The 18,830-nt window shown below is 32.0% G+C and overlaps 1 protein-coding gene across 2 annotated transcripts in view; it reads right to left on the bottom strand.

Moving 5' to 3' along the window:
* The window catches only part of LOC123699787, a 57,278-nt gene extending 40,662 nt beyond the window's left edge, over positions 1–16,616 (bottom strand). Inside the window, exons 1-2 of one of the 2 annotated variants that reach the window (XM_045646817.1) lie at positions 16,446–16,616; positions 13,452–13,519 (exon numbers count right to left, since the gene is read on the bottom strand). In XM_045646817.1, coding sequence (XP_045502773.1) covers positions 13,452–13,488 — 37 coding nt within the window. In that variant the 5' untranslated portion in view covers positions 13,489–13,519; positions 16,446–16,616. The remainder of the gene's footprint in view (positions 1–13,451; positions 13,520–16,445) is intronic. The other variant, XM_045646816.1, reaches the window with a different exon arrangement.
* Between the last annotated feature and the right edge of the window lie 2,214 nt (positions 16,617–18,830).

Here is an 18,830-nt window from a genome sequence, read left to right as displayed (position 1 = left end):
CTTGCCGATTCTTCTCCATAGATACTGCTTTCCGAATCGGTGGTAAATGTTAAAAATACTTATGTAATGACGATTCGAAAGTGCTACTAAATAGTAGTCTAATTGAATAAATGAATGTTTGAGTTTGAGTTTGAGTTTGATATAAAATACGCCCGCGGCCCGATAAAAATTTAATAATTCAATTCGAAGCGATGCACCTTTTTAAATAAATAAATAGATTTCAATACAAACATCCTTTACAAAATTGATGCCTGATTCTGAGAAATCCCTGTTTATGTAAAGTATGTCTGTGAAATCGAAGTCAATTTTGTGCAGGATTCCGGGACCTAGTTTGCACGCACTATGGTCCTTGAATAAGACCTCATTGACCAGGAAATCAGAATAAGAATATTGTTACAGATATATAAATTTATCTCGGTCTTTGCATTCACTGCTAAATGTAAATACTAACAATTACTTTATATTTTTAGAGAACAGTTTTTATTTTTACAATTTTTAAATTTACACCACTTCAATATCGTTAAATAGGAAATTAAATGAATACCTTATTTAGTGAATTATTTATTAACCATATTTGCACAAGATTACCAGATATGTTATTTGTTAAAATACCTCCGTTCTCAGACCTCCGTTTGGGCCGCAGAGCTAACTAGCTGGGCATAGTTAAATAATTAATTATCATGCAATATTTTTATATCATATAAAATCTATACATGATCACCAAGTAGGTACATGACGTAAATATGATAGATATGTCAAATATTATTTTTATCTAGCCAGACTCGGCCGTTTCGTCATGAAATATCTGATCCTATTTGGAAGGATTTTGGTCAAATAAAAATACACCTCCATACATTGGTAACAATACGACTCGTATATTCGTGCGTTTATACGAGCAACAAATCCAACATTGGTTTTGCAAATAACTCGGTTTTCTATAGGTATAGGTCCGACGCCCAAAATATTCGGAGTGTACAAAGCCCGTTCAATAAACTTCCTCATTCATTGCTCTTTACGACTAGCGTCTTGGCGGGAGTAAGTGAGTTGAGCCAGCGATGGTGTAGAGACAGGCAAAGATGTCGACTTCAGGAGTCGGTTGAGACACCCCCTATCGATCGGCTTCAGTTTTATGAATGGCCACCGCCCGCACCCCGCGCCCCTCGCACACCTTCCCCTGATATCATTTGCTACACAGCTGATTGGATGTTTAGTTTCTTAGCACTTAGTTTAAAGTGGCTAGATACTATTACTAATGCTCATGGAGGTTTCACTAACGTTTCATGCTCAGCTTCGTGTGAATGATATGGCAATTTTAAATGAACAGTGCGGACGTTTATTTTTAAGTTGCTTATTTTTAAATAAATTTTCTCGTAATGTTTGTTTCTATTGATGAGTGTTGGCGGTTTGAAATCTAAATGAAACAGTATTTTAAGTATCTTTAAGTTTATGGTGACAGCGAAAAGCCTTATCCTCCTTAATTTATTAAATATCGGTCTTCGCGTGGATGGTTTATTTCTCCATTTAGAGTAGGTACCTACCTCTGACAATAACATCTTATAAATATCTATTGGACCCAATTCCCAAATACGGCTAGGCCTATAATAATACGCAACGTGTGTTCGCGGTTCTACGGAACAACGTCTATGGATAAAACTGAAAAATTAAGATTAATTTTTTTCTACGTATTTTTCCAGGATAAAAAGTATTCTATTTTACGCCCAGGATAATAAGGTATAATTATACCAAGTTTCATCGAAATCGAACCGCTAGTTTTCACGTGATGCCTTCACATACAGACAGACAGACAGACAAAAATTTTTTTAATCACATATTTGGGTTTGGTATCGATCCAGTAACACCCCCTGGTATTTATTTTTTCAATATTTTCAATGTACAGAATTGACCCTTCTACAGATTTATTATATGTATAGATACTACTTGTTTCAACATAAAAGTCCCAAAATTCCACCTGATTTTCGCATACACCTTCAAATATTCCGTCAACTTGGTAAAATTTTCCCTAGAACACACAAATTCATAAAAAGTTATTACCTCGCATGTCCTCACGAGTGCTAAAAACCGCTATTAAACCCACTCCGGTGGCCCTCTGAGGGAACTTCATAACTGTACAGGGTTAGCATTCATGATTAAATAACTTTTAATACGGACAAAAATTATTGAAACGACGACAAAAAACAGGAATGGCAGTTTTGTATTTTTTTATTATCATTGAATTTGGAAATTATTGTTAAATAATTTTACCCAATTGATTCAAATGTTATATTAGTTAAGACAGAGATATAATAATATTTATTTATTTTCCTCAAAAACTTACAACTACAGTTACAAAGTATTACATAGTATAAATTGGAGAGGACTGGTGTCTGCGATAGGCAAAGCCTGTAATGCAGATCGCCAGGCACTCACCCAGTTGTCACGGAAGAATTCTACCTATACCCGTGGCCCCGTCGTTTATGTGGCTTGACGGAACACAGTGGGGTTTTGGTCGGTAGGAATCCGACATAACCCGCGGCCCTTTCCCCGGACGCCGTGGGTATCTATGCAAGATTTCCCCACTTAAAAAAAAAAAAAAAAAAAAAAAAAGGCACTCACCCAGTCGAACCGTTTAATATTTGCTTAGTAACATAATATTAAAAACATGAAATAAACCGTTTAGAGGTACAAAACATAGTACAAAAGAGAAACAAAAGGGGAAATATAATATCTTAAATGTTAGATAAAAATTTAACATTTTACAAAAAGTTAAAAAAAAAAGAACAATTTATACAAGAATAGATTTGGTACCTATATTGTAGAGTATATAAGTGAGTGTGTGTGAAAGTGTGTGCGTGTATATGTGTGTGTGTGTGTATGTGTATGCATGTATGCGTGTGTGTGTGTTTTATGTATATATTAAAATTTACTATAGTTTTACGTAGCGTATTAAATTCTCAGTAGATTCATAATCGAGACTTTTTAGCCATGTTGAAGTTTTTGATTTGCAAGCACCTGTAGTCAATGAATAAATAGACAATTTACCATTTAACTTATTATACAAATAACTACCTTGAAAGCAAAAGAAACGACGAGTGAATGATGTATTAGGTGTATATTGATCACAAACTCTATCTAATCGACGCTTTGTTTTTAATTTTTGAGAGTCATATATGAGTAAACTGTGTTGTCTGAGAATGGTATGAAGAACAAAGAGTTGACGAACGGTTAAAACATCCCATTTTGCGTAGAGGGCGGTCGTTGGGTGATAAAAAGGTAAGAAGGAACCATCCTTTAGTACAGCTCTCTGGGCTCTTTCCAGTTTTAACAGAAAAGTTTTCGGTGCTCCTCCCCAAGAGGTTATGCAATAAGAGAGGAGGGATTGACACAAGGCATAATATACAGATTTTATGACATCTATATCCGCAACGTTTCTCAGGCATTTAAATACACAGATAAGTTTGCGTATTCTTCCAGATAACAAATCAATGTGTTCCTGAAAATTTAGCTTATCGTCCAACACAACACCCAGATATTTCATAGATTTTGTACATTGAAGTATTGGACACGAACAGGTAGAGTTATCAAAGTTGAGACAACGATGAGATTTGATCAGAAAAGTCTGCGTTCTTATGTTTCTGTTTTTGTAGATGAAAGGCCATGTACTTGGTCTTATCTGTGTTAAGTGTAAGAACATGGCTATATAACCACTTGCAAACGGTATCATAACCAGATTGGGCATAAAGAATTGCCTCTTCCCACGTATGACCATAGAAAAGAAGGACTGTGTCATCCGCAAAAGATACTATTTCACCATGAGTTAAGGCTAGCTGACATAAATCGTTAATATAAACTAAGAACAAGGTTGGCCCCAATATACTTCCCTGTGGAACACCAAAACAAACAGGAACTTCTTCGCTGGTATATTCATCTATCTTAACCAACTGTGTACGATTTGTTAAAAAGTCTTTAAATAAATCAAGCTGAGTGCCTCTAACACCAATATCTTCTAATTTTTTTAAAAGAATTGGGACAGAAACCGTGTCAAATGCTTTTGCTAAGTCTATAAATATGGAAACTACTTTCTTTTTAGTATCTAGTTTATTTACAATAAAATTTGTCACTTTATGTACCGCATCCGATGTAGATTTATTTGATCTGAAGCCAAATTGTGAATCTGATAATATTTTATTACTTTCTAAAAATTTTATTAATCTTAAATTAATTAGCCTTTCAAGAATTTTAGATAGTGAGGGCAAAATAGAGATTGGTCTATAATTGTTGACACAGTTTCTGTCACCACTTTTATAAATGGGTTGGATTCTAGATTTTTTGAAAGCCCTCGGAAAAACTCCAGAGGCCAGAGAAATGTTGCAGATATGTGTGATGGTTGGCGTCAAAATATCTTTATAAGTTTTTAGTATGTGGCTCGGAATCAGATCCAAACCTATGCCACTATCATTCTTAAGATTATTAATAAGTCCTTCAACTTCTTTACAGTCCGTAGGTAACAAAACAAACGAGTGGGGGTGAGTATATTTAGTGTTATATGCTGTATAAAGGGGACTGTTAATAATTTTGTCAGCTAGGTTCCTGCCAATATCTGCAAAAAAGTTACTAACGTCATTCACGGATTGTAAGGGATTCTGATGACATAACAGTTCGTGAGATGACTCTTTATGCTTTGTTGTAAATGTTATATCTTTCAGAGTTTTCCAAAGCTTTTTGTTATTATTTTTAGATTCTTGTATTTGTAGTGAATCGTACTGTCTTTTAAGTTTTTTTAATAAATTTGAGCAAAAATTTCTATATCGTTTGTAAGTAATTTTTAGTACGTCGTTACCCGGATCTTTTTTTAGTTTCTTATGTAGTTTATCTCGATTTCTCAAACATTTTAGGATGCCTGGAGTAATCCACGGTTTAAGTATTTTTTTCGACAAGAGACAGTTATAATTTTAGTGTGCCGCATAATTAAGTCACGTAGAGTATTAACAAAAGCATCAGTAGCAATATTAGCATCTTCTATTTTAGCTATGAAACCAAAATCCTTGCTGTTTATTTCATCATCAAAAGCAACGTAATCAAAGCGTTTAATAGTTTTAGAAGCCTTCAGTTGATAATTTATAGCAATGTACAACGCGACGCTATCATGATCGGTCACACTCGTGTGAATTACTAGACATCGAGTGATCTTCTTTGATTTAGCTAAGGCGTGGTCTAAACATGTTTTGTTGTGAGTAGGTATTGTATGTGTTGGAAGAATTCCGTGAAAAGCTAACATATCTAAATAATGACCTTTATTGGTATCATTGCTGTCATTTGCTATGTCTATATTTATGTCGCCGACTAAAAATACATTTAACGTCGATGAGTATCCTTGTAGCAATTTATCCAATGACTGTATGAAATTACTAACGTTTTTATAACCAGGAGGGCGATAAATTGCTAAAACAACGGTATCAGAATTTATTTTGTTATTTTTTCTTCTACCGATATAATTAAGTTTGATTTATAATAAACCACAACACCTTCATTTTGCGTTAGATTTTTCGCAGATGCAAAGGATTGGTATCCATCCAAATGTGGTATATTTTGTGAAGACAAAAGCCAGCATTCCGTTAATATAATACAATCCCAGGACACATTCGACCTGACAATAAGAGGGAGTAGGCTATTTAGATTACATTTAATACTTCTAATATTTTGAGTAAATAGTTTCAAACAGTGCTCAGAATTAGGAATCAGCGATTTACATGATTCAACATCACACGAAAAAGAGTCAGCTATTTTAAAGGAGTCTATTTCATTTTCTAACTGTACTATTTCATTGAATTTTTAACTAAATAACTCTTAACCTGATAGATTATCCATATTTCGTAAAGACTGATAATAATTACACTATGATGAATTGGCTTTATATGTATATTGTGATTATAGAAAAGAAGTGGTGTTGATTGGGGTGAGTACTGTTGGGCAAACTGTGTGGTGTTATTGTAGAGTGTGTTCTGGGGCAAAGTTGAAATTTCAAGGTACTTACAATTTAAAATTTTGGCGAGAGAATTTTGGTCAATATTAATACTAAAAATAAAAAGAAGTTCAAGGCATAAGTAATATCAACAAAAACAAGAAAAATTACAAAATCTAGTCATATACGACATTTTAGTGCGTCTAGATCGGATTCACTGTCGATGCGCACGCGGGATTCGTAAGATTTTCGTCGCAAATACACTCTTCCGTAGGAGGTCCAACAGCTCTCATATTTTTCCGACTTCATAAATTCTTTTGCTAAGAAGAATAGCTTTCTCACTTTGGGTGTTAAGAATTCAGCAACATAAACAGGGTTAACTGGCCCGTTGAGATTCACGGTAGCAGTACTTAGTCGCTGATTCGGGTCTCTCTCTTTATTATACTTCCTGACAGATTTTAGTAAGCTTTCTTTTTTGAGATTGGAGTTAAAATCTACCACGATTGGCCCGTTGGACACATTTTTAATTTTCATGCGGAAAACATCACGGATTTCAGATTCATGAACATCAACATTTACAGCGGAGCAGATTTTTTTAGTCATCTCTATTAAGCTATGTTTGTTCTCACTTTCGGCTGCAGGAATATTTTTTAGCTCAACGCAAGAGGCAAATAAATACTATGAAATTGCTTTTTTTATGTCATAGTCTGCAAAGGAGACCGTGATTCGCCTGATGGTAAGCGCTACCACCGCTTAGTAGCGTTTGCATTGACGTAAGTTAGCACATAACATGAATCCTTAGGTGTACTTTCTTCTGTATTTCTTAGTGGTATTAAATAACATTCAGATAGATTTATAAGCTCGTTCTATAGTTATTTGATCAATAATGATAAGGTATCGTAAGATATCGGACTTTCAAAAGCGTCAGTCCATAGCATAAAGGCCCATTCAGTAAGTTCTTCAAAGCTTACTTGATACAGGTCTACTACATATACAAAAGGTAACACATGGAAAAGGCCTGTTACACACGAGATTTATACAGGGGTGTTACACATAATTTTATGAACATCATTTAAAACATTAACGGTCTTACTAATAAAATGTTACTCATTCGCTATGCAATGGATTAGATAATGCAATAACCTGTCTTGTTTTTACGATTGACGTTTCATGTGAGCAAGAGCAGGACACAGCTATGGTAGAACTTGTTAGAAATTTATCCATTGTTTAACTTTTTATTAGTAAGGCCGTAAGTTAATTTGTTAATCATATTATAAAAGCAACGTTTTCACAATAATTCTAAAATATAATTTAAATATTAAAGGTAGGTATTCTAATATTTTTTTTCAGCTTTTCAAGAAATGACATAAGTCGGAATGTTGGCAACCCTAAAGAGAATCGAGTTATAGGTAAACCAGAATCTGATGGCAATTAGGGAAATCAAAATTTTGAGTGTGCAACCCTAGGGAAAATGGACTGAACGATCTTGATACTGCTTATTTTTTATTTTGTCCTCAACATCATTAGTCACATTACATAAGTGAACAATAATGTAGTTAATAATGAAATATCCACTTAATATTATGTAGGTACATACTTACATGTATAATATACATATTACTTTTATCTATGTTATACATATGTATTATTATTTACACATACCTATATTTGTATATTCATTATCATTATGCCATGTAAAATATGGATGTAATGATAATGCAGATCAAAACTAGATAATGCTAATAATTTTTTTATAAAATAAATAAAAACTATGTTTATTTTCGTAAGTATTAACAGATACACACAATATCAAATTGACTTGGACAGCTTGGACTTGACGAATAGCCGTATTGGAAACTCTTGTAATAAGTTTTCATAAAATTATATTGTAATCAACAAACAATATTATAGTTACCTACTTATAATATTTTTAATTTTAAGTATCAAAACGGGTAAGTCCAATTTACCAATAAAATATTCAACATTGAAAATTGTGATGTGTTTGACCCTTCTTCATCGAATGTTTTTCCATACACGTTATAAACAACATCTCTTGTTGTGATCGCAGCGGCTTTTTCGACATTTTCGAAGATTTTTTAGACAAAATCCTAAAAATTATTCATCAATTCCAAAGAAGACAAATAATTTGACAACCAATTTGATAGTTGTCAAGTAACATTGCCATATGAAAATCTTTTATTTCTTAATTATAAATATGCCATCAGATTCTGGTAGACCTTTACTCTTGTGTTGTGCCTCTTTTCATTATAATGTAGGGACGAATGTGATATTCGAACAAACTTATATTCAAGGGTCAACAGGGTTATAAAATCGATGCTAAATAATTAATTAGAGACCAATAATAGTGAATCGGATAAAAGATATTTCATACTAAGGAGAATTATTATTAAGACCAAGTCTAAATATTATATACATTTGAATCAAATAATTTGAAATGCATTTATTATAGCATAGACTATCTATACAAATAAAATTTATATAATCTGTATTCATGTGTATTTTATTATATATAAAATTTATATAATCTGTATTCATGTGTATTTTATTATATATGTATTCATGTGTATTTTATTATATACTAGCTTACCACCCGCGGCTTCGCCCGCTTTCTCTAAAACGATTTGAAATTTAAACTATCCTATCTCTCAAGTTGGATCGAACTGCACATGGTGTGCGAATTTTATTATAATCGGTTAAGTGGTTTAGGAGTCCATTGAAGACAAACATTGTGACACGAGATTTATATATATTAAGATATGTGTAAAACAAAATGCCACAGATAATTAAGTCACTTTTTAAAACGATTTAAAAATCTAGCTTTGTGACTACTATTATGTAAATTCTTATTATACTTACAAAATCATAACTCGCCTCGCTGATATTTACAAAAATTGCTATATTGAAAAATGTTATGTTGGTAACGCAATCTATGAAATTGGGTGAATCCGTAGAAGTGTGGTATTATTATATTCAGTAGATATTACTTTATATTATACTATTTTTCTATTTCGAGACAGATGTCTTGTATTGACATCTTTGTTCATAATAAAGAATAAGTAGGTATAAAATAGATAGGCTTAGTAGATAGGTAAGTGGATTGAATTAACTTAGTTAATAATGTCCTATGTAAGTGGACAAAAAAAAATCCCAAATGATAATACACTTAAACTTTTGAAAATAGTTAATTCTAGAAATAACATTTCATTTGTTCATACAATAGCATTGGAAGTTTAATTTTATACTTAGGCAATTTGTAATATTCATAAAAGTTAATTAATTGCTAGTATAACATAGGCACCTAATAGTAATAAGACTGACCGGTTGGCTTGGTTGGTAGTGGCCCTGCCTTCCAAGCCAGAGGTCGCGGGTTCGATTCCCACCCGGGGCAAATATTTGTGTGATGATGTAACATAGATGTTTGCTCTGTGTCTGGGTGTTACATAATATCTATATAAGTATTTATTTAAATTTATATATGTATGTTTATCAGCCATCTGGTTTCCACAACACAAGCGAAAGCTTAGTACGGGATCAGATCGTGCCGTGTGTGATAATGGTCCGGAAATATTTATTAAGTATTATTTAAAACCCCACAAGACTGAGACTGAGACCCACAAGACACTGTGATATATTGGCATACAAAATTAAGAAACGATTATATACTTATAACAGCAGAATATATATACCAAATAACAGGGTTCTCTATTAAACTAGGTACTTACGTATTCTCTTGTTTATAAAACCACATGTAGTTTGAGATTATGTTTCACGTCGAAATCATTGCGGTTTTTGTGTTTCGCTTATATAATTGTTTGAATAAAGCTGTTTGCCAAATAATTAGTAAATCAAAATATATCTGCTAATATTACTCAAACCAAAACTGGAACGTTATAAAATTTATATTCGCAAAATATCAAAATAGGCTAAAGATACTTGTGCAGTGCTGTAATCAAGAACTACGTACATGAACTGTAGTAGGTATTAATTAATTAGTACATAGTAGGTATTAATTAATTTAGGTTTAAAGAACTGGACCAGTTAGCAGCAAGATTCGTTTAATCATCCCCTTTTTATCAAAGCGGCCCAACTTCACAAAATCCTTTGTTTTTGCCACGGATGACTTATTCTATAACAACTTTTCTAATAAATAAGATTGGAATTAACACTAATTGCTTTTGAGAACAGATGTCGATCGTAAGCGTCGTTTATTGAATTCAGGCAATAAACAGCACAAATCGGATATTTTGTCGATCAACAACATCGATTGTTCTCATACGAATACTTGTTTCATATTTCTGTGTGGTACTTTAATCTCACTTAGATAAAGAGATAAACTACATATAGGTAATACCTATATATAATATTCACTTCCATCATTTTCGAGAGATTCAAAGCCAAAACATACACAAGCACTGAGTGGATATATCCATTTTGTACTGTATAGTTAATTTTAATTATTTTATTGTTATAATAACTGTATTTATATTTTAATTGTAAAAATAAATGTATTTTCTTTCTTTACATACGTAATTTTATCTTACAGGTAGGTACTTATTGACGACCGATGACTTTTTGGGAAATATGTATTAGCTTTAATTTAGTTCTACTAAACGAAGTGAAAAATGTTCTGTAATGTAAATTGAGTTCAAAATAAACAAATTATGTGAATTTATTGTGTACACACTACACATATACTTTGGTACATCTTTTAAGAATAGATACCATATAATGATTGTCTCTTTGTGGACGTAAAATAGTACCTACATATGAGCCAGAAATTAATTTCCGATCAATTTCCTTTAAGCAAGATCGGTTTTCTGTGCGCTACTAAATTACAATTTTTGTGTTTCTACCACAAATGAAATAAAATTCAATCCACCTCAAGCTATATAATATTTAATATTAAACATTTAGCTTATACTATTATTTACTTATTAATACAAATTATTATTATTAATTAATAGAACATCTGTTTTTACTGAATAATAAATAAGATACTAGCTTACCGCCCGCGGCTTCGCTCGCTTTGTCTAAAACCTAATAAATTATAATATACTAAAACCTTCCTCTTGAATCACTCTATCTATTAAAAAAAACCTCATCAAAATCCGTTGCGTAGTTTTAATGATTTAAGCATACAAAGGGACATAGGGACAGAGAAAGAGACTTTGTTTTATACTATGTAGTGATAAGTATTATAAAAGAAGATTCTGTAAAAGAGATAGTATAATACACAAATCCCTAATCCGGCGGGATAAAAAGGGAATTGAAAAACTACAAGCGGGTTTGACTAGGTAGTGAAAAAGGCTTTTCAAAGCATGTTAAATATTCCTGCTGATTAAATTGTCATAAGCACTATAATAAACACAAAAAATTTATAAAATACTAGCGGTCCGCCCCGGCTTCGCCCGTGGTACATTTTTACGTTTTCTCTCCATAAGAACCATCCTCGTACTTCAAGAAATGTAATAACGAAATCGGTTCAGTTGTTCTCGAGTTATGCGCTTACCAACACATTTTGCGATTCATTTTTATAGTATAGATTTCAAATATTCTATTTTTCGTAACACGTGACACGATAAAATGCTTTGTAGCAATTAGTGTTGGTATTTCGGTTTGATTTTAGCTAACTTGAAAAAAAACATGGGTTCATATGATTTAATATTTCGATTGAAAATATTCATGTATGATAAAATTCGCAGAAGTTTCAAATAAATATGAACATTTTCGTACGATTACACAATTTCTGCAAAACGTTTATGCACGTTTATTTGCCCTATTTACTGACTAAATCCGATGGTCATTTGATCAAAATATCGAACAGATTTTTTAAATCGTATAACACACCAAAAGGAAAGTACTGGAAAAGGATACGGGCCTCAAGCCCTTTTTTTGCTTCATTTAGCTTGATAATAACGCGGATTTAAAATTTTATTTTATTAATCCGGTTTAAACATTAATACTTACGTGTTACATAGATATCGCAATGCTTTTCATTACAAATGTTGTACTGGCTGTTATTTAAATTGGTATTGTCAGTAGGTAGAGATTTATGTATGTCTCCATTATTATTCCCCAAATCACATAATTCTAAATTGTAATTTGTAGCATTCGACATTCAATTAACGAGAACGTAGAAAGTTCTATGCACCATACAATCCGCAAGTTGCGAGTCTGACTTTCCAAATGAAACTTAATATGAGTTTCAACTTAAGTGTATTGTTAGTTCTGTTTGGTAGCACAGATAACAACGACTAGAGTCGTATCAAGTAGCTTATAAAAAAATATTATGGAAAATATGTATATTAATAGCTGAGGCACTCATAAAAGAAGAAAAGTCGGGTTTAAATAATTTGTAACTCGATTTTCATGACAACCTTTTCCAGTTTCTGCATTGCGTTTTTATTTCATATAAGTAAAATGATAAACGACAACACTAAATTTTGGCAAATTTCACGAAAATTATGAAAGAATGATACAGAATAGAGGCATAATTAGGAGTATTATAAAATGCTGATAATAATTTAAAAGCATAAGACCCGATGGTAATATAAACTATTCCGTAACTGCCTGAGGCAGATAGCTGACGATTTCCATACATCAAATTCTATAGGCATTTAGAAGTTATTCTAGAATAAAGGGACTTTAAACAACACGCTCTTGTTTTGTTATGTCAACAAAGTATATTCGGCAAAGGCGATTTCTATAACTGTGAACTTTACTGTCGACCTGTTTATTATTTCATGAGTATTTTTATACAATTCCACATGGATATTTTCAGCCTCGATAACGCCGGAGGGGCCCTTAAGAGCCGCTTCATGATTTCACGGCTAAACATCAGCGCATATTCTCCCCGTCATATTGTCAAGGCTACAAAGGTCAAGAACAATGGCTTGTAAAATGAAAAAGAACTTTGAATCAGTGCAATGTTATATTTTTTTTATATACATGATGAATAAACGTTAATTATAAGATTTGTTTCTGTTATAAATTCATATTAAGATCTCTCGCAATCTCGAATTTCACTGAAAATAGAGGCTGAGGGACAACTGAATGCCAGCGCAGTTAGATATAGTCACGTTCTGTCAGCAACAGCTGTGACGTATCCTTTTGTTACTCCTATTATTTGTACTTTTGGTTTACATTGTTATTTCAATGTAAATAATAAAATTGAATTCAACAAATTGAAGAGAATTTATCTCTACCAAGATTGAACTTTCTAGTTTTACATTATAAGTTGAAAAGTAAAGATATATTTACGGTCTCATCGGTTACGGCCTACGGGTTAAGCTCTGGACTACGAGATTAATATTGATTATAGGAACATGCCTCTGAGTGTTTTTCACGTATTTTTCAGCATAAAAGTTTAACTTGGTATAATTCTCATAATCTGTAATTAAGTTAATATTTGAAAGGTCTATAATATGTATTATGTATTATATTGTAATTATTGTACAAATGTACCACTTACCGTGTTCATCTTTGTATCGGCGACATAAGGAAAACATTATGATATATGCTCCACACAGTTACCAGCCTCTGAAACAAAATTTGAATATTTTAATCCATACTAATATTATATCCATACTAATATTATAAATGCGAAAGTAACTCTGTCTGTCTGTCTGTCTGTTACTCAATCACGTCTTAACTACTGAACCAATTTGCATGAAATTTGGTATAGAGATATTTTGATACCCGAGAAAGGACATAGGCTACTTTTTACCCCGGGAAATAGGATAGGTTTTATCCCAGAAATCCCACGGGAACGGGAACTATATGCGGGTTTTTCTTTGACTGCGCGGGCGAAGCTGTTGGTGGAAAGCTCTTAATAATAAAAAAACACCTCTATTTACCTACTCTTTAATACGGAATTATTCACATGTCTTTTACCATATCTGTGATATTATTTAAAATATTAAACAACATCCGATTCTGTATACATTTCATAACTGAAAACTTACAATAGTAATCGCCCTTATTCCCTTTGCACAAGAACAATAAAGTGTCTGTAAAAATGTAAGTCACGACTCACAGCACACCCATTTGTAGTGGCCATGATCTAAATTCCCGCTGTCAATCATTGTTTTGAATACAAGTTTTCCATGTCAAAAGTCAGCTTCAATTCCGCTACTATTTATTTTCCCTGCAGGGTAACTGGGACGATAACTGCGTGCTACGAAATTGCTACGGACTCACTTAAAAATACAATGAATATAATATATGCAAATCGTTCTGGGGACTCGCTCCTATTGTATCGGAGATTTCAGGGATTCATTTTAATAGCTGGTAGTTTTTTGTTTTAAGGTTATAATTGGATTCTTACGGTAGGAAAGTGCTGAATATTTAATTCTGTGGATTACCACACTATTAAAGTGGAACCTTACGTCTTGGTTTTAGATATGAATCATGTTTTATGTTATAATTGCTTGATGACTATCTTTGATAGCCTGGAATAAGATTAGATATACAATAATATACCGCGATGAACTCCGGAACAGTTTTGTTTTGTTGAGAAAAACTAGCTTTAGCTTTAGAAAGTTTTTTAACTTTCAAGGTTAAGTCTATCTCCACTTATTCTAAATTTCACCAAGATCAGTTTCAGTAGATTAAGCGTGAAAACGTAACAAAGAGATAGACTTTCGTATAATACTTAAACCTTAGTAGGGATAGAAAAATTATATTATCTGCGTCGTATAAATAGAAAAGTTAAAAAGAGTTTCTAGACTACAGTACATTCACAGACTTTCTACGACTGTCTGAAAGAAACAACACAAAATTGTTCATTTCTTTTGTGTGAGAATATTTTACTCCGATAAATTACATCGTCTGGATTTATTGTAAGCATCTATTTAACATGGGTTCTACAATTTATCGCTTGCGTATAATATTCTATTACATCGTTAAATCTGCAACTTTGTGTTATAATGTTCTGATCAAATTTCGGTTGCGGCGATCAATCTCAACGAGGTTAACTTATTGGGCTTTTTGTTGTGCCTATATTAGCAATTGCAAGTTCTTGTTTTGTAATCCATAGATTATACACAACAAGGTCTGAGAGTTAGCCTAAGGGCAGTAAGTACGTGTCTTCCAATTAAGAGAGGAAGAACTTCAGTACCAAGTTGGTACTGTTTCATTCACAGAACATATTATGTTCTGTGGTTTCAGTCGATACATATACCAAATTTTAGCATTAAATAAAATACTTGATAAATATAGAAACGAGCTGATAATAGTAAATAAAAAGTACCTATAATTTTCCTCGTTTCAAGCCACTTACTAGTCAATTTACTATCTGAAGTTACGTAATTTGACGTAAATAGTAACTACATCTCCGTGAGTATTCGTAATTTTTCTTTCTTTTATATTTGTTGTATTCTATCATCTATGCTGTTATCATGTCTGGATTAAATACATATAATGGTATAGAAAATTAAAAAATGTTTGTATAAACTAGGAGTAAACTTTAAATTATATTTTAGTAATTAAGTAAAGGGTAAATAAAAATATTTCAAAAATAAAAAGTATTTTTTTGGTAGTTCTTATAAGGTTCTCATATTGTTATTTTATTTCGCATACATTTTATTTTATCCATTATGTTACCGATTACAGACGAAACAAAATTATATCTATATTATCAATAGAATATAAATATTTCAATCATAGTCCTTTCCCGAAAAAAGTTTTTCAAACCTGTAAATGTAAAGGCTTCTTGTCTTCAGTTCATGTAATTTCTCTGAATTTTTTTTATGAAATAAGTGTGCTAATTTACGAGACTTGCCTACCTATATAATCAAAATAATACAATATTTATTAAATTAAATAGAAATTATGTAGTTACCGTATCGATAACGATATTTAATTGATTATAAAAATTGGTGACCAATATCGCAGAAGTTCTAGAATGTGTTTCGTTTTACTATGTAGGTAATATTTGATATTATCTTAATAATAGAATTAATCAGATAAATGAGCTTTTATTATTAATTTAAAGCATCCACAAAAATTTTAAAAAAATAATTAGTTCTCAGTCGTAAAATACTTACATAGGTACATTAAAATATGCTTTATTAAATATATTTAAGGATTTTTATAATTTATAAACACTTACCAAAATAAATAATTTAATATAAAACAAAAATCTGCTTTGTATTCGAAAAATATAAATGAAACTAATTGCAATTATTAAAACTAAATTATCTGTTAATATCATAACCCTTGTTAATATGATATAAATTATAGTTGCTTCTATTATTTTAACTAGCGGTTTTTATATTATTCTAATTTATAAATAAGTGGAAGTCATAACTGAAAAAAAAAATATAAGAAATAATAAATAAATATTTATAATCTGCATATTATTCCTCAGTATTAAAATAAATAAAATTCAATTCGCAAACATTCTAGAGTCAAAATGTAAGTAAGTACCGAAATATTTTTGCGCCTAGTTGAAAGTCTTACTAACATCTAGTTACGAACCGGTGATTAGCCTAGAGTCTTCGCCTGGCTGTTTCGTAAAAACCCATATTGTTACACTAAAGTCTTATAGGCAGTTTGGTAGTAGTGCACACAGTCACAACACTATAAGTGAAAGTTCACATGAGAGTGGAAGGTTGAGACGTGTGCATCACGCGAGAGCTAGATACCGACTGGGACGAGCGGCGCTTTCCGAAGACGTCCCGAGTTTTCAGGACCTGTAATAAACCAGTTCGCATAGGAGTCCATGAAATATGCAACACTTATACGATATCGTATTGGATGCACTCGATGGGCGAGAATTCGATAACGGTTTATAGCTTTTCACACTTTTTGTATAAAAATATTTAACTTTATTTTGTAGAGTAGATTTTTGTTTTAAATTGTTTAGATTTAGGTTATAATGATTTCTTTATTAGATTAATGTTTGGGTATGCTTATTATTTATTAGGTACCTATTTTATTTCATTTTCTATGTACTTTTGCTGATACTACATATTATAGTAGTACCAAGCTTCTTGGTAGTACCTATCATTGTTGATAACTATACCGCTCTACGACAGTATTTTTTGTTATACTGTGACTCTACTCTACAAGGGATAAATATTGTTTTCTATATTTTTTCCATTAGTATAGATTATTTGCTACTGTAAGGATGTAGAGCAGGGTAGGTAATACGATAAATTCAAGGAAGTTTAAACAATTGATTGAACAATATTATATCATACATTTCATTTCCTCGAATTTACTTGTTTTTTACATATTTCCATCTGTTATTTTGTTAAATGCATAAATTTTATTTTATTTAAATACGAGATATGAAAGTATTTAATTTTGCGTTTAATATACACATTTGTGTCAATATTTATCGAGTTAAATAATACCTACCTACCAATGTTAATACAACGAAGTTTACTTGATTGATTACGAAACAACTTACTGCTTATTATAACAAAAACAGCCGTAAAAACATCATTCATCAATTCATATATTATGTTTATGCGATAGTTGTGGCAAGTCGATAATATATTTCATAATTAAGTCAAGAATGCTTCCGTATAGTTAGTACAAAACGCAACTTTTGAGTTTCCACAAGGTCAAGGAAAATACACTTTACCGCCATTATCTATGAAAAAAATACATTTTAAGTTCCATGATAAATCTTAAAATGTGTAATGTAGGTAGTTATGTGAAATTGGGGAAACCGTTTTTGATATTAAAGTATTAGAAACTAAATAATTAATATAATTTTATCGGAATTTTTTTTGGATCGAACGTGCCGGCTTGCAAGTTGCAACCAATGCAAGGAAAGGCTATAATAGAAACTCAGTATTTATACATAAGTCCTGTGTGTATAGTTATGCAATATACTTTTATACTTTAATATTTCATCGACAGCTTAGAAGTGACATTTTTATTTTGATTTTTTTTATTCATATAACTAGATTTCCGCCCGCGGCTTCGCCCACGTTTGCAAAGGAAAACCCGCATAGTTCCCGTTCCCGTGGGATTTCCGGGATAAAAACTATCCTATGTGTTAATCCAAGTTACCCTCTATATGTGTGCTAAATTTCATTGTAATCGGTTCAGTAGTATTTACGTGAAAGAGTTACAAACATCCATACATCCATACAAACTTTCGCATTCATAATATTAGTAGAATAATACTTAGGTAAATATTATATTGACTAAAGGCACGTGCAAAATGGACATTTCATACACGTGATAATAACAAAAACTCGTTAACTCTCCGCCACTTGAACTGGCAGCCAGTTATTGCAGGCACTCCACTGTTTAAAAGCAAATCCAATAAGACAAGCACTTCAACCATTACTCTCCGAGATCACAAACGGTGATCACAACATCGTATTCTTTGAATGTATTCAACTTCTCAGACATCCATTGGCGCTTTTCCAACGTGAAATGCTTTTTCGATTCTCATTTCTCGCGAAATGTATTGTAAATAGCAGATAAGCTCGATTTGTGAATGGTTTAATGAGTCAGTGAGGGCGGGGCCTCCTTCGGCGGGTGACCGGGGTGTGCTTTGACCGCGTGACCCGGTCACAACGTGACCCGGTTACCGTGCCGGGTATGCACCGCCCGGGTATCCACCACTTGCATCGCCGGATTGATTTCCTTCGTCTCAAGAGAACCAATTATCAGGGAATCCTTTCAAAAAATATCATATAACTTTTGCCGCAGTATAATATTCTACAATTGAACTTTAAAAATATATGACTATTACACTATAGATTGATTATATATTTGTTTTTAGTATATTATTTATTAAACTGAAATACAATAACTAAAAATTGACATACATAACAACAATCAATACACGTTACATAAAATATTATAATTTTAAAAATATTAT

This window comes from Colias croceus, chromosome 18 (assembly GCF_905220415.1).
Source record: "Colias croceus chromosome 18, ilColCroc2.1".
NCBI lineage: Eukaryota > Metazoa > Arthropoda > Insecta > Lepidoptera > Pieridae > Colias > Colias croceus.
This window is presented reverse-complemented; position numbering and strand designations above follow the sequence as displayed.